The 22455-nt window shown below is 64.3% G+C and overlaps 1 protein-coding gene across 1 annotated transcript; it reads left to right on the top strand.

The window, feature by feature from the left end:
* The first annotated feature begins 706 nt into the window (after positions 1–706).
* On the top strand, positions 707–22312 carry FBXO41 (F-box protein 41). The gene is made up of 13 exons (XM_038136444.1): positions 707–1165; positions 3571–4487; positions 8198–8426; positions 9193–9275; positions 10032–10339; positions 10446–10714; positions 11107–11222; positions 11465–11617; positions 13889–13984; positions 14837–14955; positions 16033–16191; positions 16709–16824; positions 17496–22312. Exons 2-13 carry the CDS (start codon positions 3766–3768, stop codon positions 17556–17558), a joined length of 2433 nt encoding a protein of 810 aa, XP_037992372.1. The 5' UTR covers positions 707–1165; positions 3571–3765; the 3' UTR covers positions 17559–22312.
* The last annotated feature ends 143 nt before the right edge of the window (positions 22313–22455 follow it).

Below are 22455 nucleotides of genomic sequence, written 5' to 3' on the forward strand. Positions count from 1 at the left end.
CTTAAAGCAGAGCGCTCAGGGACTGTCTGGGGATGGAGCCAGGGCCCAAAGCTCGGGGTTCAGCCAGGACTGAGGCAGGGATTAACCAGGCCAAGCTGGGACCAGGGCAGGGTACTGGGGACTGGACCAGGAGCAAGGCAGGGATTAAGCCAGGATGATCAGGGACCAGCTCAGGACCCAGCCAGGGACCCAGCCAGGGTGTCAGGGACTGGACCAGGACCAAGGCAGGGACAAAGCCAGGGTGCTCAGGGACACACTCAGGACCAAGGCAGAATGCTCAGGGACTCAACTGGGACCAAGCCAGGGATGAAGCCAGGGTGATCAGGGACTGTCCTGGGACCAAGCCCGAGCCCTGGCACCTGTGTGCCCAGCCCGGGATGGGGCAGGAGCAGCGCAGGTGCCCAGGCTGGCCCCACAAGCAGCACTGCATCCCCGGGAGGATGCTCCGGGGCATCCCGGCTAGGAGCTGCCAGGGGCGCTGGGGACAGGGGCTCCGGGGCCGGGGGCTGCCAGGAGCGCTGGGGACAGGGGCTCCGGGGGCTGCCATGGCAGCCGGGCCCGCCGTGTTCGTGGGGAGGCAGGCAGAGGGAGCTGTGCGGGAGGAACCGGCAGCGAGGCAGCCCCGGCTCCGGCTGCAGGGGAGGAGGCGGCTGCCGGCGCTCGCCCTCCGCCTCCCTCCATCCCTGCATCCTCCCTCCCTCGCTCGCCGAGCTGAGCCCCCAGCGCCCCGGGGAGCCGCCATCCCCAGGGCGCCCAGAACCGCCACCCTCCCAGCACCCCGCCGGGGCCTTCAGCCTCGGCTGCCTTCCTTCCTCCTCCTCCTCCGCCTCCTCCTCCTCCCCCCACCCCGCAGCCACCACCCTCCCTCGCTCCTTCCCCAGGGCCTGCCTGGCATGGAGGTGCTGGCCGCGGGGAGCCGGATGCTTCCCGCGGGCTGCATCCCCGCTGCCCCGCATCCCCGCGCCCGCATCCCCCGTGCCCCGCATCCCCCCGCCCCGGCAGAGCCCTGAGCCGCCCGGAGCCGCCTCCTTTGTGCGGCGGAGCGGCTGTGCGGGGTCCGTCCCCCACCCCGCACCCCCCGGCTCGGGGGTGGCCCGCGGGCGAGCGGGAGAGATGCTGCCCTCGCCGGAGGAGCCCAGCGCGGGAGGTCGGCGGCCAGAAGCAGGTATGGGGCGACAGGGGATGGGATGGAGCGGCGACGGTGCCCTGGGAGGCGGTGGCTCGTCCCCAGGATGCTCCTCACCCAGGGCCCCCGGGAGCAGCGGGACGCGGCGGGGACAAAGCCGCTGCCGCGATGCGAGGACGGACCCGCCGCTCCCTGCTCCAGGGGCCGGGGGGGACAAAAAAAGCACCTGGATTTCCATGCCCGCCTCCCCCGAGCCCTCTGTGCCTCAGCCCCAGCCGTCCTCGCCCACCACGCTGGAGCGCCGGGAAGGATGGGGACCAGCGGGGCGGGCAGCATCCCCCAGCCCGGCATCGCCCTCCACCCTCCAGCCCGGCATCCCCCTCCACCCTCCAGCCCGGCATCGCCCTCCATCCTCCCCGGCATCGCCCTCCATCCTCCCCGGCATCGCCCTCCATCCTCCCCGGCATCGCCCTCCATCCCGGCATCGCCCTCCATCCCGGCATCGCCCTCCACCCGCAGCAGCCGCCGCCACCTCTCCTCTCCATCCCCCTCCGTCTCCAGGCAGCAGGGGAGCTGCCTGCCGGGGATATTTTGGGGGCGGGCGGGCAGAGGAGCGCTGAACAATGCGAAGGGAGGCAGGCTCCATGATGGAAGGCAGGTAGCGGCGCGGGAGCAGCCCGGGGTGCTGCGATCCCCGCGGCCGGCAGCGCTGCCCGGCTCCGGGGGCCCGTGGGTTTTATTAGCGTAGGAGCGGCTCCGCGAGCCATCCCCTCAAATCCCGGCTGTTGCCGTGGAGACGGGAGCGAGGAGAGGTTTTCGGCCGGGGAAGGACCTGCCCAGCGCGAGGAGCGGGCTGCGTGTGCTTCCCGATCCACCCGGGCGATCCTGCCGTGCATTTCGGGCTGAGGCTGCTCGGGTGCCCCGGGAGACGCGGGCAGGGATCCAGGCCCGAGGCACCACGGCACGATTCCCCATCCCCGCGCTGGAAAAGCGCTATCTCATCCCCCCGGCAGCGGCCGAAGTTGCCGGACGTGCTTTGTGCTCGCCGCGGTTCGGGTTCCGGCCGGGCCGGGCCGGTGCTCGCCCGGGTGGGGTTGATGTGGGAGGCTGTGCTTGGTAACGGCCCCAAAACGCAGCCAAGCGGGTCACAAACCCTCCCGGCTCATCCTGGGTTTATTTCTGGCATGGATTTCTCGCCTTTGCTGATTTTTCCCTTAAAACATGGTTTCCCAGCCTCGTGGCCTGGTTGTCCCTCTGAGGGGATGCTGAGCCACCAGGAATGCTGCCCTGGGACCAGCAGGGGTGGATGGAGGTTCCCTGGCAGTTCAGGGCTCACCAGCTGGTGGCTGTGGGATGCAGGAGGGCTCTGAGGGCTTTTAGGGTGGTGGGAAGAGCCCTTTGTGGGATATTGCAGAAGGATGAGCGGGGGATACTCCCACCCACGGGTGCCCTGGGTGTTCTGGGGTAAAGGCATCACGGTTTTCGTGTTTGAATGACAAATGAATGAAAAATGTTGTGCCCTGAGGTGTGTTTGTGGCCCCCGGCCTGGAGGGGACTGTGGCAGCCTCCTGGGGTGGCTCTTCACTGGCTTATCCCAATTCCAGGGGTGGGGTTCCCCCCACTGATGTCGTGGAGGATTTTGTGAGTGGGGGTTGAACCAGGTCCCACAGGGACCCTCACCCACCCAGGCAGGAGAGGCCACCCTGTCCCCTGCATCGGGCAGCCCAGGGATGGATGGGAGCTCTTGGGATGAATCCCATTCCAGCCTTCACGGGCTGATCCGGCCGGAGTGGGTTGGCTTTCTCTTGGAGAAGGGGGATCCCAGGACAGGGATGGTCCTGGCCCTTGGGGACCCCGATGCTGCAGGGGCTCGTTGGGCAAGAGAGCAAAAGGGTCACCCCTGCCACCTCCTGTGACCAGCTCAGGGTGGATGGAGCGAGATTCCTGTGGGTTGTGCACCTTCCTGTGGCTGTGTTCCCCCCAGATGGTTGTGAACCTTCCCGAGGGGTGGGAGACCTTCCCAGCAGGTTTGGATCTTCCCAAGGGTTTGTAGAACCACAGGATCATTCAGGTTGGAAAAGCCCTCTAAGATCGAGTCCAGGAACTTCCCAAGGGCTGTGGAGCTTCCCAAGGGCTGTGGAGCTTCCCAAAAGCTGTGGAGCTTCACAAGAGTTGTGGAACTTCCCAATGGCTCTGGAGCTTCCCAGGGCTCTGCACATTCCCAAGGGTTCTGCACATTCCCAAGGGTTCTGCACATTCCCAGGGCTCTGCACATTCCCAGGGCTCTGCACCTTCTTTGGCCCCATGTGGCCTCCCAAGGGATGCACGTGGGTGGGAGGAACACGGGAGGGTGGGATGGAGGCACAGCAGGCACCCAGAAGAAGCACCAAGGAGAGATTTTTGGGGATCCCCACCCTGGTATCGCTGACCCCCATCTCTTCCAGCGCCCAGCACCGCTCGATGCTGACGCCCCCCAGGACCGCCGGATCCCCCCGTTCCCTCCTGGGCCGTCCCCACGCCATGTCCCAGCGGAGCCGCCGCCCCTCTGCCGGGGGCTCCCCGCGCAGCCCCGCGCGTCCCCGGAGCCTCGGCGCCGCGCCGTGAGCGGGGCCCCATGAGCGGGGGAGCAGAGCTGCGGGATGGCCTCGCTGGACCTGCCGTACCGCTGCCCGCGCTGCGGCGAGCACAAGCGCTTCCGCAGCCTGTCCTCGCTGCGCGCCCACCTGGAGTACAACCACACCTACGAGACCCTCTACGTGCTCTCCAAGACCAACAGCATCTGCGACGCCGCCGTGTTCCCGCTGGCCGCCGACGGCGCCCTGCTGGCCCCGGCCGCCCGCAGGGACTACTTTGAGAGCACCTCCTTCCAGGGCAAGGACCAGCGCTTCTCCTGCGACCTGGTCCCCGCCGACGAGCTGGAGCCGGCGCCGTCGTCGTCGCCGTCGCCCCGCTATGTGCACGAGATCGAGATCCCGCTGAGCGAGATCTTCAGCCGCGGCAAGGCCGTGGCGCCCGCGCCCGTCCCGCCGGCCGCCGTGGACTCGGCCTACGAGGAGGGCCTGGCCCGCCTGAAGATCCGCGCCTTCGAGAAGCTGGAGGTGGACAAGAGGCTGGAGAAGCTGACGGAGGAGGTGGAGCAGAAGATCGCCTCGCAGGTGGGCCGGCTCCAGGTGGAGCTGGACCGCAAGAGCTCGGAGCTGGAGAAGGCCAAGCAGGAGAGCCTGCGGCTGAGCCGGGAGAAGCAGGAGCTGGAGGACCGGGCGTCGGAGCTGTCCCGCCAGGTGGACGTCAGCGTGGAGATGCTGGCGTCCCTCAAGCAGGACCTGGTGCAGAAGGAGCAGGAGCTCACCCGGAAGCAGCAGTGAGTGCTTTGTCCCTGTCCCCGGTGTGGGGTGGGAGGAAAGGGTGCCGGGCTGTGAGTCCTGGAGAACCTGGGGCTGCCCCATCCCTGGAGGGGTTCAAGGCCAGGTTGGAGAGGGTTTGGGGCAGTGGGGAATGGGGGAAGGTTGGGCAGGTTTGGGGCAGTGGGGAATGGGGGAAGGTTGGGCAGGTTTGGGGCAGTGGGGAATGGGGGAAGGTTGGGCAGGTTTGGGGCAGTGGGGAATAGGGGAAGGTTGGGCAGGTTTGGGGCAGTGGGGAATGGTGGAAGGCGTCTCTGCCCATGGTAGGGGTGGGATGAGATGAGCTTTGGGGTCTCTTCCAATCCAAACAATTCCATAAGTCCAGAGGAACCCCATACCACCAAGCCCTCAGGGCCAGGGCCCAGCCCATCAGCATCAGCATCCTCCCTTATCAGGTTCTGCATCTTCTCCCACGCTCTCAGTGTCCACACAGACCTGGGCCCCTCCATGGCTGGGTCATGGCGAGCCAGGCCTTGTCCCAGGGCCACCAGAGCTCCCAGGACATGGCCAGGCTGGGATCACCGAGCCACAGACTGGTTTGGGATGAAGGAACCTTGAATCCCACCTCGTTCCACCCCCTGCCGTGGCCATGCTAAATTCCAGGTTTTTGTCCCAGAGGGAGGGTGGGGCAGCCCGAGCAGTGCCACCTCCATTTGCTGCTCAGCCTGTGGCAGTGCCATCCTCATTTCCACCCCGTGTTCCCCACTCAACACCCCCTGCCCGCCCCAAGTTTCCCTCCAGTCCAGGGTCGTTCTGCCCCTGGGTGCTGTCCATGCAAACCAGACCCTGCTCCTCAGGAGTCTGAGCAAATCTGGGGGGCCAGGTCTGTGAGGAGTTTGAGGGGGACAGGCATGGCTGTGCTGGGCTGGGAGCACCGCGGGGATTCCTGAAGGAATTGCTTTGATTCCCATCATCCTCTGCACATTTGTGAATGACTTTGACTCCAAAATAATGACCTGGCTCAGAAACAGGGCTCCCAGGATGGGGGTGAGGAGCGGGGTGACCCTGGGGCGAGATGAGGACACCTCCAGGTTTGGGGGCTCGGTTGTGAGGGGTTTGGGGGCTGCCTCGGGGGTGTTGTCCAGGGGCACCGTGGGGAGGTGTGGTGAGGGAATTAAGGACACCGGCGTGGATGAGCCTGGAGCAGGGCCTGGAGATGGCTAGACAGGGCAAATAGAGGGTCAAATGTCTCTTGGTGGAACCTGGACAATGTTACCACCTAAAACCCTGGCTTTATGCCCCAAAACTACCTCCTGAACCTCCCATTCCTCAGAGAAACCCTCCTGGCCCTCAACTGTTCCCAAACTCCTCCACCCCAAGGGACAAAATCCCGTGTGAGGCTGCAGGGAGGGCATGGGAAGCGCTGGTGGGGAGACGAGGTTTCCTCCTGGATGTGAGGAGGTCATCAGAAATCATTTTAATCAGCAAAGCCTTTCCTGAAAACACTGTGGGGACATTTCCCAGCCCTGCCAGCTCCTAGACACCATGAAGCTGCTGTCCTCCTGGGAGACCTTTGGCTCCGGGCTCCGTTTCCTCTGCCAGGAGTGTTTTTCCACCCAGTCCATGGGAATGAGAGAGACACGGGTGATAACCATCAGCATCACCTTACAGCTGCTGCCCAGCTCCACATTTGCCTTCCAAATCCCCTGGGGCCCCTTCCAGGATCCGTCCCAGAGCATCCCCAGAGCTCCCAGGCTCTGCCTGCAAGCGGCAGGCTGGGGAGAAATTAATTGATAATTAATTGGTGATTAATTGGTAATTGATAGCCAGCAGTGGGAATTATGTCACCGAGGGCTGCCCCCTCCCTTCCCTTCGTGCTTCTGAGCAGATCACTGTGTCCAGGTGTCCGAGGTCAGCGTGCACCAGCAGGTTTGGTGTCCAGCTGTGCACAGGCAGGGCTCTGGGGGCAGCTGGGTGGGATCAGGTGTCCGAGGTCAGCTGTGTGTGCTTGGCTTTCTGTGCTCAGGTGTGCCTGTCCGAGGTCAGGTGTGCCCCAGACAGGTGTGCAAAGCTGGGTTTGTGCCTCTTCAGGGGCTCCTGGCTGCTGAGGGGAGCTGTGGGCAGCTCTGTGTGCGTGTGCACCACCAGCCGTGCAGGTGGGAGCAGCTGTGCCTGTGCCTGGGGTGTGTTCACGTGGCTGCTCGTGGGGTCATGGGATGGCTGGGTGGGAAGGGACCATAAATCCCACCCAGTGCCACCCTGCCATGGCAGGGACCCCTCCCACTGCCCCAGGCTGCTCCAAGCCCAGTGTCCAACCTGAGCTGGGGCACTGCCAGGGATCCAGGGGCAGCCCCAGCTGCTCTGGGCACCTGTGCCAGGGCCTGCCCACCCTCCTGATGCTGCCTGTCTGTGTGTGTGTCTGTCCGTGTGTGTCTGTCCGTGTGTGCCATGCTGTGTGTGTGTCTGTCCGTGTGTGCCATGCTGTCTGTGTGTCTGTCTGTGTGTGTCTGTCCGTGTGTGCCATGCTGAGTGCTGGGTTTGTGCCGTGTGGGGCGCTCAGGTGTGCAGGACAGGGCTCTGTGTCTGTGTGTGTGTGTGTCTGTCCGTGTGTGCCATGCTGTGTGTCTGTCCGTGTGTGCCTGTCCGTGAGTGCCTGGCTGTGTCTGTGTGTCTGTCTGTGTGTGCCTGTCCATGTGTGTCTGTGTGTCTGTCTGTGTGTGTCTGTCCGTGTGTGCCATGCTGAGTGCTGGGTTTGTGCCGAGTGGGGCGCTCAGGTGTGCATGACAGGGCTCTGTGTGTGTGTGTCTGTCTGTCCGTGTATGTCTGTCCAGGTGTGCCATGCTGAGTGCTGGGTTTGTGCCGAGTGGGGCGCTCAGGTGTGCAGGACAGGGCTCTGTGTGTGTGTGTCTGTCTGTCCGTGTATGTCTGTCCAGGTGTGCCATGCTGAGTGCTGGGTTTGTGCCGTGTGGGGCGCTCAGGTGTGCAGGACAGGGCTCTCTGTGTGTGTGTGTGTGTGTGTACCTGGTGCACACCTGGGTGTTCCTGGAGCACAGCCACGTCCAGGGTGTGGTGGCCGCGTGTCTCTGGGCCGTGTGGCCTCACGGCTGTGTCTGTGCCCGTGCCCCACTGTGCTTCCCTGGATTTTGGGGAGCAGATGAGGACAGTGGGTGCTTGTGCTGGGGTGGGGTGAGCTCGGGTCACCGAGCTGCTGTCACGCGCCCTGCTGCAGGCTTAGAGCTCCCAGCACCTGCTAATTAATGTGTTAATGAGGGAGCTGGGGCCCTGCAACCACCGGGCTGAGCAGGGTTTAAGGGTGCCACTGCCATCCTCCTCCCTCACCCTGTGACACCATCATCATCCTCTCCCCTCTGCTCCATCATGCTCAGGAGCCTGAGTCCAGTCCTGGGGGTGATGGATGAGGTGCTGGAGATGTCACCTCACCCCTAAAACAACAACCCCCTGCACGCTGGGAGCATCCCTTCATCCCTGTCCTGTCCCAGCCCATCCCAGGGACTGCCTAGAACAGCAACACCCCCCTGCATGCTGGGGGCATCCCTTCATCCCTGTCCCGGCCCATCCCAGGGGCTTCCTGGGCTGGCACAGACCCGGACCAGGCTGGGCATGGAACAACCCCGGAGTGCTCGGGTGTGTCCCAGCTGGACACAGGGCTGGTGGCAGTGAGTGGGGACGGGGGGCAGCCCTGGGGTGTCACGGCGGGTCCCTCTGCCAGGGAGGTGCTGCAGATCGACCAGTTCCTGAAGGAGACGGCGGCGCGGGAGGCCAACGCCAAGGTGCGGCTGCAGCACTTCATCGAGGAGCTGCTGGACCGCGCCGACCGCGCCGAGAAGCAGCTGCAGATCATCAGCAGCAGCTGCGGCACCACCCCCAATGGCAGCCTGGGCCGCTGCGGCACCCCGGCCACCAAGGCCATCGCCCGGGCGGGACCTCTGCGGGCACAGGCACGGCACGGCTTCGCGAGCGCGCCCGGGGCTTCGGGGATGCACCCGGGAATTCGGGAATTCATGCTCTGCTTTGGGAATGCACCCGGGGATTCGGGGATGCGTCCAGGGGCTTCGGGAGTGCACCCTCTGCTTTGGGAGTGTGCCTGGGGCTTCGGGAGTGCGCCTGGGGCTTTGGGAGTGCGCCTGGGGCTTCGGGAATTCATGCTCTGCTTTGGGAATGCATCCTGGGGCTTCGGGAGTGCACCCTTTGCTTTGGGAGTGCACCCTTTGCTTTGGGAGTGTAGCAGGGGCTTCAGGAGTGTGCCCGGGGCTTCGGGAATTCGTGCTCTGCTTTGGGAAGGCGCCCGGGGCTTCGGGGATGCATCCAGGGGCTTTGGGAATTCACCCTCTGCCTGGGGAATCCACCCTCTGCTTCAGGAGTGCACCCGGGGTTTGGGGAATGCGCCCTCTGCTTGGGGAATTCACCCGGGGCTTCCACAAGGCAACCCTGGCCTCAGGGATGTGTCCCGGCTCTCCTGTGCCGGGGCCCGAGCGCGGCTCTGCGGGGCCCCGTCTCCTTCCCGCGGGGATGGATAATCCTGGGGTCCCAAAGAGAAGCTGTGTCTCCGTGGGCCGGTGTTCCCGCGGCGCTGGGCGGTGCCGGGGGTGCTGCTCTGCACCCCGCCGGGTGAGGGGTCCCCCGAACGCGGCGGGCACCGGTGGGGAGCGGGGTGCCCTCCCTCGGGTCGTGCCACGCGTGCCCCTCTTGTCCCTGTCCCTGCAGAGAGAGCGGCTGGCGGGGCCGGCGGTGGCCGCGCACGGTCCCTACGGCGGCGTGTCCAACCAGCGCTCGTCCTCCAGCACCGGGTGAGAGCAGCCCTGCCCCTCTGCGACTTTACCGGGTGTTAATGGGGTGTTAGTGCGGTGTTAACGGGATATTAACGGGATATTAACGAGATGTTAACGGGATGTTAGTGCGGTGTTAACAGGATATTAACGGGATATTAACGGGATGTTAACGGGATGTTAGTGCGGTGTTAATGGGATATTAACGGGATGTTAACGGGATATTAACGGGATGTTAACGGGATATTAACGGGATGTTAACGAGATGTTAACGGGATATTAATGGGATGTTAACGGGATATTAACGGGATGTTAACGGGATGTTAATGCGATGTTAACGGGATATTAACGGGATGTTAACGGGATGTTAGTGCGGTGTTAACGGGATGTTAACGGGATGTTAACGGGATATTAACGAGATGTTAATGGGATGTTAACGGGATATTAACGGGATGTTAACGAGATGTTAACGGGATATTAATGGGATGTTAACGGGATATTAATGGGATATTAACAGGATATTAACGGGATATTAATGGGATGTTAACAGGATATTAATGGGCTGTTAATGGGATAGTAACCGGATATTAATGGGATTTTAACTGGATATTAACGGGGTGTTAACGGGATGTTATGGGGATGTTAACAGGATATTAACAGGACATTAATGGGATGTTAACGAGATGTTAACGGGATTTGAATGGGATGTGAACGGGATGTTAACGGGAAGGGGGTGCACACCTGGCAAGCCCTGAGCTGGGACATCCCGGTCCCCAGGGCCTCGAGCCGGGCCAAGGCCGTGTCGCAGAGCTCGGGCTGCTATGACAGCGACAGCGCGGAGCCGTGTCCCACGGACGACGCGGCCGAGGGCCACCTGTTCGCGCCGCGGGAGGCGCGGGGCTCGGGGCTGCGCCGCCAGGCCATCCAGAACTGGCACCGCCGGCCCTACCGCAACAGCACCGAGGGCGAGGAGGGCGACGTGTCTGACGTGGGCTCCCGCACCACCGAGTCGGAGGCCGAGGGCTGGGAGCCCGAGGCGCCGGGATCCGCCGCGTCCCGCCCGCCCGGCAGCTGCCGCCTGACGGGTGAGAGCGCGGCGGGACCTTGGGGCCGGCAGGTGAAGGGTGGGCAGCTGGAAGCCGTGGGACGGGGATGGAGCTTCCCTCACCCGCTGTTCTCCCTGTGCCCCAGTGGCCACCGACGCCGGGTGTCCCACGGGCAGGCCCGAGGGGGCCGGGGGCAAGGTGTGCCGGCTGGAGCGGGGCAGCCCGGGCCACTGCAGCGAGGTCATCAGCCCCGAGATCCTCAAGATGCGGGCGGCTCTCTTCTGCATCTTCACCTACCTGGACACCAAGACCCTGCTGCGCGCAGCCGAGGTGTGCAAGGACTGGAAGTTCGTGGCCCGACACCCGGCCGTGTGGACACGGGTGCTGCTGGAGAACGCCAGGGTCTCCTCCAAGGTACTGGGGAGGGGGTGGCACCGCCTGGGGCACGGCCTTTCTGCCAGAAGGGTAAAGCTGGGTCAGCATCTCCCTGGTGGCCGCGATGGTTGTGCCATTAGTCATGGGGGACACAGGTGGGCACTTGCTCCAGTGCTGGAGGTGTTGCAGGTGAATGCTGGAGGACAGGAGCTCACGCTGGCACAGGTTTTCATGTGCTTTTTGTGGTCACGCCCATGAATTTGTGGTCACGCCCATGACTTTGTGGTCACGCCCATGATTTTGTGGCACATGCTCTGCCACGGCCTCGTGTGCATCTCCACCCATTTCTGCCACGTGTGTGCACAGCCGGGGTGGGTGGTGCGGGACGTGCTGGGGTGTCCCTGGCAGTGACTGCCACCGCTGTGCCCCAGTTCCTGGCCATGCTGTCCCAGTGGTGCACCCAGATGCATTCCCTCACCCTGCAAAACCTGAAGCCGCGCCAGCGGGGCAAGAAGGAGAGCAAGGAGGATTACATGAAGAGCACACGGTGAGTCCCCGTGTCCCTGTGTCCCCTGTCCCCGTGTCCCCCCCCACAGCCGGAGCTGCTGCTCCTCGGGGCTGCTGCTGCAGCTCCCCGAGCCCCAACCACTCCTCTTCCAAATCCACTGTGGGATTTGGGTGTCCTGGAGCCACGGGTGCCCGTGGAACGTGTCCCCCTCCTGGGCTGGTCACAGGGACGGGGAGGGTGAGCAGGGGCTCCCGTGGCTGACGCTGGCTCCCTGCTGGCAGGGGCTGCCTGGAAGCGGGGCTGGAGTCGCTGCTGAAGGCGACGGGCAGCAACCTGCTGATCCTGCGCATCTCGCACTGCCCCAACGTGCTGACCGACCGCTCGCTCTGGCTGGCCAGCTGCTACTGCCGCGCCCTGCAGGCCGTCACCTACCGGTGAGGAGAGCCACCAGCACGGGACGGGGCTGGGGACACCACGGGGACAGGGCTGGGGCCACCCGCAGGCTGTGCTGAGATCACCCTGCTCCCTGGCAGAGCACGGGACAGGGCTGGGGACACCACGGGGACAGGGCTGGGGCCACCCGCAGGCTGTGCTGAGATCACCCTGCTCCCTGGCAGAGCACGGGACAGGGTTGGGGACACCACGGGGACAGGGCTGGGGACACCCACGGGGTGTGCTGGAGTCACCCCCGTTCCCTGGCACAGCACAGGGACAGGGCTGGGGACCTCATGGGGACAGGGCTGGGGACACCCATAGGGTGTGCTGAGAGCACCCCATTCCCTGGCAGAGCACAGCCCACCTGCCCGGGGGCAAAGGACCTGCCTGTCCAGGGCAGCCCCAGTGTCCCCAGTGTCCCCCGTGCCAGCTGTCCCTGCAGCTCCCATCCCTTCCAGGCTGTTCCCATGCAGGGTTTCTCTTCCAGCTCCATTCCCATCACCCCAGTACCGATCTCATCCTGGCTGGATGGGCGGGGGCTTGGCAAGGAGGCACCACTTTGTGGTGGGCAAGGGTGAGGAGGAGGTGCCCAGTGAGGTCCCAGCTGGCTGTCACCCCTGAGGAAGGACTCCAGTGGAGAGAAGAGGCTCAGGGTCCCTCTCTCCTGGGAGGGAGGAACAGCTCTGCCAAGGGAGAGCTAAGATTCAGCTTGGACACCTTGCCCGAGGTCAAGGACACAAGACTCATGATGACCCTGGAGGAGCTCACGGGTCCTGGGGGGCGTCACTGGCCACTCCTTAGTTTTGGCCACCTGTGGAGACAGGACTGGCCTTCCCTCCACCCTCCAGGAGGATGATCCTGGCTCTGCTGCACCTGCAGACAACCACCTCAGCCTTGGGGTCTGTTCCACCTGCTCCTCATGCAGCCAGCACAGAGACTCCTCCAGGTGGGAAAGCACATCCAGCCACTCCCCTGCGACCCCCAGGAGCCCCGAGCTGCTCTGACCCACACCACAGACAGGAGACAGCCCAGAGCTGCCAGGCTGGCCTCCAAGGCTGCTCCTTTGGCTGCTCCCAGGGCAGCAGAGCGAGCCTGAGCTCTCCTGGCTCATCCCGAGCTGTGCCTGTGACTCACGCTCTGATCAACCTGTTGCTCTTGGCACCTGCTCCAGCGCAGATGTGTGAGGCACCCCAGATAACACCCAGCCTTATTTTTAGGCTTGCCTGGAGTTCTGGAGTGGGACGTTTAGACTCGGGAAGCACAGCCTTTGTCCCTGGAAGGCTCCTGGTGTGGTGGCACAGCCTGGGGACTGTTTGGGCTGGTGGCATCAGGGTGTGCTCTCTGGCCCTCTGCCCAAAGCTGGGCTGCACCCCAGCTCACGACACACCCGCACCTGCCCCAGCCCTGCCCAGCTGCCAGGGGGCCCCTCCTGGTACCCCCAAGGACACCAAGGAGGAGCCACAGCCAACCCCGGCAGGGACATTTGGCCAAGAGCCACCCACAGCCACGGTGGCACAACCACAGAGCAGGGACAGGGGCCGCGGAGCAGCCCTGCCCCTGGCGGGGGTGTCCTTCCACCCCTGGCACTGTCCCCATCCCGGCCAGGCAGGTGGCAAGGGACACCAAGGCAGTGTGACCTGCAGGGACAGGGACAGGTTCTGTCCCCTGCAGGGACACACGGCCTGGCAGTCTCAGCCAGTCACTTGTCACCTTGGCATGTGGAAGATGCACCTCCAGAACCTTCCACGTTCAACCTTCCCTTCCTCCCCCCTGCCCCTCTTCACCTCCAGAACCTTCCATGTTCAACCTCCTCTTCCTCCCTCCTGCCCTTCCTGTCCCCCAGCCCCAGCTCCTGCCCCTGCCCCATTCCTGGTGGGAATGCTCCAGCCCTCCTGCTCAGGGTCCTGCTGGGCTGCCTGCTCCAGGGGCAGCTCCTGGGCTGTAAACACTGACCAGACTGGCACCCCTGGGTGCTCCTGGCTGTAAACACTGACCAGACTGGCACCCCTGGGTGCTCCAGGGCTGTAAACACTGACCAGACTGGCACCCCTGGGTGCTGCAGGGCTGTAAACACTGACCAGACTGGCACCCCTGGGTGCTCCAGGGCTGTAAACACTGACCACACTGGGACCCCTGGGTGCTCCTGGGCTATGAATAATGACCAGACTGGGACCCCTGGGTGCTCCAGGCAGCCCCTGGGGGGTGCAGCCCCAGCCCAGGGGTGGCACCGCTGCTGCTGGGGCCATCACGTGTCCCCTGTGTTGTTCCAGGAGCTCCACGGACCCCGTGGGCCACGAGGTGATCTGGGCCCTCGGAGCAGGCTGCAGGGACATCATCTCCCTGCAGGTCGCACCTCTGCATCCCTGGTAAGGCCGGGAGCCACACGGTGGGCTGGGTGGGGAGGGACCCATCCCGGGCCACCCCTGCCGTGGCAGGGACAGCTCCCACTGTCCCGGGCTGCTCCAGCCCTGTCCCTGGAGGGCCTGCATGTCGCTGGGAGGCTGTCACTGCAGCTGCTCTCATTTTGGGAAGGATTTTGGGGAGGTGCTGGTGGAGTCTCATCTCCACCCCACGGTGTCTGGGTGCTCAGGAGCCGATGGCTCACGCAGCAGGACACTCAGCTCTGTGCCTCGGGACAGTCCCGGGCACAGTTCATGGCCGTGTCACCCCCAGGGGATGTCACCCCCAGGGATGTCACCCCGCGTGTCACAGCCTGGTGGCTCCTGTCTGCCCTGGGGAGCAGCCCCTGGCACCCTGAGCCGCAGGCCCAGGCCCTGCTGCTGCTCTTAACCCTGCAAGCAGCAGCGTTCAGGGCCAGATTTGGGTCTCCAAGGCTGGAATCACCGAATCCTGGAATGGTTTGGGTGGGAAGAAACCTTAAACACCATCCAGCGCCACCCCTGCCGCGGCAGGGACACCTCCCACCGTCCCAGGGTGCCCCAAGCCGTTCAGCCTGGCCTGGGACACTCCGGGGACGCAGGGGCAGCCCCAGGCGCTCTGGGCGAGGTTTGGGGTGCCGGGGACACGGAGCTGCCCCGTGCCAGGGCAGCACAGCCCGGCCGGTGCCAGGCGGGGACAGGGTGCCCCCGGGCCGGTGGGGTGGCAGAGCTCCGGATGCAGCCACCCCCAGCAGGACCTGGCGGGGCTGGCGGCCGTGCCACCGCAGCTGCTGTCCCCGCGTCCCCGTGCCACCCCAGCTGTTGTCCCTGTGTCCCCAGCCAGCAGCCGACGCGCTTCAGCAACCGCTGCCTGCAGATGATCGGGCGCTGCTGGCCCCACCTGCGCGCCCTGGGCGTCGGCGGCGCCGGCTGCGGCGTGCAGGGCCTGGCCTCCCTAGGTACGCTCTGGGGACACCCACCCACCCCCTGCCCGACGCCCACCCTCTGCCTGGTGCCCACCCCGTGCCCCATGCCCACCATGTCCCCAGTGCCCACCCTGTCCCCAGACCAGAACTCAGGATCACAGAACGGGTCACTGGGCTTGGGGAGGAGCTCTGGGGCCACCAACTCACCCTGTGCCCAACACCCACCCCCTGCCCAGTGCCCACCCTGTGCCCAACGCCCACCCTGTTGCCCATGCCCACCCTGTCCCCAGCCCAGCAGTCAGGGTCATGGGTCACACAATGGGTCACTGGGCTGGGGAGGAGCTCTGGGGCCACCCACCCACCCTCTGCCCAATGCCCACCCTGTCCCCAGACCAGAACTCAGGATCACAGAACGGGTCACTGGGCTTGGGGAGGATCTCTGGGGCCACCAACTCACCCCGTGCCCAATGCCCACCCTGTGCCCAATGCCCACCCTGTCCCCAGCCCAGCCCTGCATCAGTCATGGGTCACACAATGGGTCACTGGGCTTGGGGAGGATCTCTGGGGCCACCAACTCACCCCGTGCCCGATGCGCACCCTGTGCCCAATGCCCACCCTGTGCCCAATGCCCACCCTGTGCCCAATGCCAACCCCCTGCCCGATGCCCACCCTGTGCCCAGTGCCCACCCTGTCCCCAGTGCCCACCCTATGCCCCATGCCCACCCTGTCCCCAGTGCCCACCCTGTGCCCAGCCCTGCATCAGGGTCGCGAGTCACACAAAGGGTCACTGGGCTTGGGAAGGGTCTCTGGGATTGCCCAGTCCACGCTGTGCCCAATGCCCCCGTGTCACCGTGTCACTGAGTGCCACCTCCAGGCCTTCCCTGGCGCCTCCAGGGGTGGGGACTCCAACCCTCCCCGGGCACCACCTCCCCCCTGCTCTGAAGGGACGCGGACGGGGCCCTTGCCGTGGGCAGGGAGGGGCTCCGGGGGTCTCCGTGCAGAGCCCACCCGCCCCAAGCTCCACGGGCGCTCCCGGCCCCCTGGTGCCACGCAGCCGCTGTCCCCGGCTGTCCTGGCCCCTTCCCCGGGTGCTGAGTGCTGTGTCCCCAGCCCGGAACTGCATGAGGCTGCAGGTGCTGGAGCTGGACCACGTGGCCGAGATCAACCAGGAGGTGGCTGCTGAGGTGTGCCGCGAGGGGCTCAAGGGGCTGGAGATGCTGGTGCTGACGGCCACCCCCGTGACCCCCAAAGCCCTGCTGCACTTCAACAGTGAGTGACGGGGCCAGCGCCGTGGCACCCTCGGGAGCTGCTGGCACTGGGAGCTCCCTGGGGACCCAAATCCCCCACCAGGGATGGGCCAAGGAGAGCCGATCCTGCCGTGGGCCGCAGGGAGGATGGAGGTGCTCCCTATGGCCCCCGGGGAACCAAGGCCTCGATGTTCGTGACACACCTGAGGTGTGTGACACACCTGAGTCACTGGCGGGGCAGGAGGTGCACAGCCCCAGGAGGGCCTGTCGGGGTGCTCGCAGCTCGGGGGACTGTGGTGGGGCGCTGGGAGCCCAGCCCTGGGGATGGCAGAGGCAGGGTGCCAGGTGGGGCAGCCAGGGCCAGCTCGCAGCCCGTGGCCCCCTGCACACACCCTGGCCAGCCCTCCTGACCTTCAGGGAGAGGAGTGCCCGCGGACAGGCAGCCTTGAGGAGCTCGGGGTGGGATCTGGGGTCCCTGCTGGCCGTGGGGAGGCCCCTGGCCACGGGTGAGGAGCTGCAGGTGCTGTGTGTGCCCCCAGGTGTGTGCCGGAACCTCAAGTCCATCGTGGTGCAGGTGGGCATTGTGGACTACTTCAAGGAGCCCCACAGCCCCGAGGCCAGGAAGATGTTTGAGGAGATGGTGAACAAGCTGCAGGTGAAGGAGCCCAGCCCCAGCTCTCAGGGAGTCGCCAGCCCCGGGTCCTTCCCGTGGCAGGGGGCAGAAACATCCCCCCTCTCCCTGCCTTGCCTCTTCCCTCCCCAGGGCAGGGATTTGGGATGATGTTCCCCCTCTCCCTTCCTCACCCCATGTCTTCCCTGGGGCAGGGGTTGGAGCTCCCCCCCTTCCTTCCCTTGCCCTGTGTCCTTCCCATGGCAGGGATTCCTCTGTTCCTGCCTTGCCCCTGTCCCCCCCTGACCCCATGGCAGGATCTGGGGCATTCCCTGTCCCTGTCTCACCCCATGGCAGGATTTGGGGCATTCCCTGTCCCTGTCTCACCCCGTGGCAGGATTTGGGGCATTCCCTGTCCCTGTCTCACCCCATGGCAGGATTTGGGGCATTCCCTGTCCCTGTCTCACCCCATGGCAGGATTTGGGGCATTCCCTGTCCCTGTCTCACCCCATGGCAGGATTTGGGGCATTCCCTGTCCCTGTCTCACCCCGTGGCAGGATTTGGGGCATTCCCTGTCCCTGTCTCACCCCGTGGCAGGATTTGGGGCATTCCCTGTCCCTGTCTCACCCCATGGCAGGATTTGGGGCGTTCCCTGTCCCCCTCCCCACTGTGGCCCTGCTGGCTCCCCCCAGCCCCGCTGTCTGCTGCTCTTGCAGGCCCTGAGGAAAAGGCCCGGCTTCTCCAAGATTTTACACATCAAGGTGGAAGGAGGCTGTTAGCCCTTCAGGGAGCCCAAAGCACATTCCCTGCTCTGCTCAGCCCGGGGGAGCCCTGAGCCCCAAGCCCGAGCGGGGACCCCCGGCTGGGCACCAGGAACCCCAAACCCTCGCCGGCCTTCGGGGCCGCTCTGGGTGACAAGGTGCTACTTAAGGACCATTTTTGGCTGCCCCCAGAGGCAGGGCCGTGCTCTTTGCCAGGAGGGAAGATGGCTCTGCAGCCCGAGGATCCGCGTTTGGGGACGGCTGCTCCGCGGAGCTCTGCTCTGGGGACCCCTCACCCCCGTCCTGGGGCTCTTGGCCGCGCTGGCACTGCAGCCCCGGGGTGATGGACGTGGGGTGGGAAGGGGCTGCTCCTCCCCCGGCATTCCTGCAGGGTTTCTGCTCCTTTTCACTTGGGATCTGCCGGAGGGGATCCAAACCCGGGGAGACGCTGCCGGGAAGCAGCAGGCAGCACAGCACAAGCCCAGGAGCAGAGCTGCCCCTCGGGGCTCTGGGAGCCACAGGACACCAGAGATGGGCGCTCTCCGGAGGGCTCCAGCCTCGCCTGCTCTCCACCAGCCCCTCCTGCCAAGGCAATAAACCATCTCCACATCCTCGCCCAGCAGGACACGCGCTCCCGTCCCCACCGTCCACACCCAGACTCGTCCGGGGTCAGCTGTCCCGTGTGGAGAGAGGGACTGTCACGGGACACCCGTGTCACGGGACACCCGCGTTTGCCTTCCCGAGCAGCCTGAAGGAGAAACCCTGGCCAGATTACCCTGAAATGATCCTGGCAAAAGCACCGACCGACAGCCCCGGCTGACCCTCGTCTGCAGCCACCGTTTTCTCAATCTGATTTTTCTTCTGAGTGTCCTCAGCCGGCAAGGACAGCATCACCCCTGAAATATCCTTTTTCCATGGGAAAAGGCTCTGGAAAGCATCCAGCAGGGTCAGGCACCTCCGTGCTCCACCCTGGGGAGAGGGTACCGGGAGGTGGCCCCGGGACTGGGGACCCCATCAGAGCACTGCCAGCAGTGGGGACAGCCCGGCCGTACCCACAGCCCCGGCCCCGGCCCTTGGACCCCCGGGCTGAGCAGAGAGGAGCCACTGGGACAGCGGATCTGGGGCTTTTCCCTCTTCTCTGGAGCGGCGCTGGAGCTTTTGGTGCCTCCAAAAGCTCCCAGAGCCTGTCCCCTCCCCAGCCCTCCTGGAGCAAGGGGCTCACGTGGAGCGTCCCCCCAGGAGGCAGCGGGCTGCAGATCCAGCACACGCCCCTGACCCATGGCACGAGAGCTGCTGACCTCCGCTGGGGCTGCCACAGAGCCCGTGGGGATCCCCAGAGCAAGGAAAATCACCCCAAATCGCCGAGGCTGGTGGGGCTCTGGGGGCAGCTCCAGACCCTTCCGCCAGCCTCCATCCCACCCGCGCTGTCTGCTCTGAAGCAGGGTGGGCTTCTGTGGCCACAGCCCCGCGGGAGCAGCCCTGCTCCCCCTCCCACGCAGCTTCCCGGGAGAAGGCTGTTCCTGAATGCACAAAACGCGGGAGCCCAAAAACGCCTGCGAGGAGCTCCTGCAGCCCCAGGTGCCACGGGTGAGCTCCCACTGCCTGCCGTGCCCACCGTGGGGCTACCTCCACCCCGGGGAGCCCGGGACGCTCCTGACCCAGGGGCCAGAGGAGCACGGCATGCCCCGACCAGCAAAATCCACCCAGCAGAGCCGCAGCCCCCGGGGGCCGCCCAGCCCCGGGCAGGAGCGTGGCCCAGGGGAGATGGAGGCACCACAGCGCAGGGACTGGCAGAATTCCCTTCAAAACACAAAACAAAACAAAATACCTATTTATTTCTATAAAGAGAAGAAGGAAAAAAAAAAGATTTTAAAGGAAAATTATATACTCAGCATGTTTATACACTCTATGCTTAAAGACTCTGGCGGCCCAGAGTGGTGGCCCAAGCCTGGAGGCGGCTGCTCCGGGTGTGCCTGGAGCCTCTCCCGGCTCCTGGGGAAGGTGAGGACGAGGAGATGGAAAGAGGGAGGAGTGAGGACTCTCAGAGAAGCCTTCTGTGCCAGCAGAAGGGGTCAGCGGCTGCGTGTGGTGGCGTTGGTGACCCTGTGACGAGCCCATGCCCGCGCTGCCCCGGGGCTTTGGACCGGAGGAGCCTCTCCTGGATTCGGAGGAGCCTCTCCTGGATTCGGTGCTTTGGGGCATCCCCAGGACAGATCAAACCCTCCCGTCCCCTCGGGGCATTCCCGGAAAAGCCAGCTCAGCAAAGCCACCTTTTTACAAAAATCCTCTGACGACAGCAGACCGTGAGCGGGTTCAAGGATTGGAAGATGGAAAGTGGGGGTTTCTCCTGTTTTGCTTGGGCTTGAATGGATCCCTTCCTCCTCCTCCCGGCTGGGGATGAAGGCGGCTGGCACAGCGACACGAGTGGTGAGGAGGAGGGCCCTCCTGGTGGCTCCTAATTGCCCAGCTTGTTAACGAGCTCATTAAGGGCTCTGAAATGTCAGGCGGATCCTGCCCCTGCGGCTTCCTCCGCCCCATCCCCGCGGGAGGCTCCGGCCGCGCTGCCCCGGCCCCGGATCCACCTCGGGATCCACTCCTGGATCCAGCCCTGGATCCACCCCTGGAGTGACCCCTGGATCTACCCCTGGATCCACCCCTGGATCCACCCCTGGATCCACCCCTGGATTCACTCCTGGATCCACCCCATGATCCAGCCCTGGATCCATTCCAGGATTCACCCCTGGATCCACCCCGAATTCACCCCTGGATCCACCCCTGGATCCACCCCGGGATCCACCCCTGGATCTACCCCATGATCCAGCCCTGGATCCAGCCCTGGATTCACCCCTGGGTCCAGCCCTGGATCCACGCCTGGAGTGACACCTGGATCCACCCCTGAATCCACCCCTGGATCTACCCCTGGATTCACCCCTGGGTCCAGCCCTGGATCCACACCTGGATCCACACCTGGATCCACCCCTGGATCCACACCTGGATCTACCCCTGGATCCACCCCTGGATTCAGCCCTGGGTCCAGCCCTGGATCCAGCCCTGGATCCACTCCTGGATCTAGCCTGGGATCCACCCCTGGATTCACCCCTGGATCCACCCCGGGATCCACCGGAGCCTCAGCCCCGTTTCCTCTGAAGCAATGGGAACACCCAGAAATGCCCAGTTTCCTGGGAATGCCTTCAAGCCACAGCACGCTGAGCTCAGCCCCGATGGGAAGTGCCAGAGGGGCTCTGCGATGACAATCCCGGTGAAATCCAGGGATCCGGGGAGAGGACTGGGCTCTCAGCCATGGCCAGAGCTGGCAGGGGCTGCATGGACCGTGGCTCTGGGCCTGGCTCCTGCAGGACCTGCTTTGGGGAGATTTATTCCTTTTCCGATGCGTTTTCTCAAAGTTTCCCCGTGGCTGGCATTGCCAGCGTTCCCCTCCTGCTCAGTTTGGGCAGGGATTTCCAGAGGAACATCACCACCAAAGGCAGCTCGGGGCCAAAGCCAGCCCAAACCCCTGGCTCTGTGTCCCCGTGTGGATTCCACTCCCAGCCCCGGGAGCCAGGGATGCTCTGGGGATCGGGGGCCTCCTCCTGCCTTGTCCCCCTGCCTCGGGGCTCCAGGGTGGCAGGGACTGAGGGAAAGGGACCCCAGGCTGGCTCTGCCCCACCAGGATTTTAACCCTCTCTGTCCCTGTTCTTGCCGTGTGTCCTGGTCCCTGCTGCCACCAAGGGCACGGCCATGGCAGGGGCTTGTCTGAATCCCCCAAAAGAGCCTGGATTTAGGGAAAACAGAACAAAAACCAACCAGGAGAAGCGTTGGTAATGGCTCCTGAAGTGGTTAACAGATGTTTTCCTTCAGCCTTTAGGGGAGACCCCAGCCCAGGAGCTGGAGCGTTGCTTCAGCCTCATCTCGGGGTGAGAAACAGCAGGTTGGGCTGGAGCAAAAGCTTTTGGGAACTGGTGCCAAATGAGAAAGTGCTTTAAAAGGGAAAAATCCCAGGGAGCAGGGAGATGCTGGGAAGCAGAGATGGTTTGTTGTGAGGTGGTGATGGACCTTCCCCATCAGTGGGAGGCAAATTAATCCCTGGGGAGGGTGGGAGAGCACCGAGGGAAAGCTGCTGCAGCAGCGAGGAGGGAAAACTGCCCAAAAGCAAGGAAAAAAAAGGGATTTTCTAATGCAGCCTCGGGATTGAGCCCGTGGAGGGCAACGAGGCAGGTTGGGGCCGGGGACAAGTGGGTGCAATGGTGCGGGGCAGTTTTTGGGAAGCGAGGGGGCAATGCACAGTTGCTTTGAGATAATCAGAGGAGATAATCAGTGCAGAGAGCAGAGATATATAAATCAGGAACTGGAATCATTCCCTACAGCCCTGGTTGGCAGCGGTGTACAGCGACCTCCCCTCCCCAGAGCTTCCCGTGGCCTCCCTCCCAAGTTATTTTTTTAACTCTCTATAAATTTAGGTCTATTTTAGTCTTTCTGCAGCGATGTGCCAGTGTCTGGAGAACCAAACATCCCTGTCTGCCCCAGCCCTGGCCCCTGGATGCCCGGGCAGCCCTGGGAGGGCAGGGCTGGGGCAGCAGGGCCAGCTCCGGCCAGCAGCCCCTGGTTTAGCACTTTGGTTGGAACTCTCACCTGTAGACGCACTTTGATGTTGTTGCTTTGAAACTTTGGCAAGTGTAAACAATGTGTATTTAAAGAATTACAGAGAAACGACCCCAGGCAAGCGTGTAAAGAGCTATTTTATGACTCGGTGTTGAATAAAGACTCTGGAGATCGAGCTGGGTTTTCACTCTGCGGGGGGTCACGCCGCACCCAGTGCACTCCAGTGACACCAGTCGCAGTTTGGGGCCTACTGGGAGCGTCCTCCCGCCTCCCTCTGCAGCTCCGGGGGCCCCACTGCTCTGGCATCGCGGGACAC

Source organism: Motacilla alba, chromosome 4 (genome assembly GCF_015832195.1).
Source record: "Motacilla alba alba isolate MOTALB_02 chromosome 4, Motacilla_alba_V1.0_pri, whole genome shotgun sequence".
NCBI lineage: Eukaryota > Metazoa > Chordata > Aves > Passeriformes > Motacillidae > Motacilla > Motacilla alba.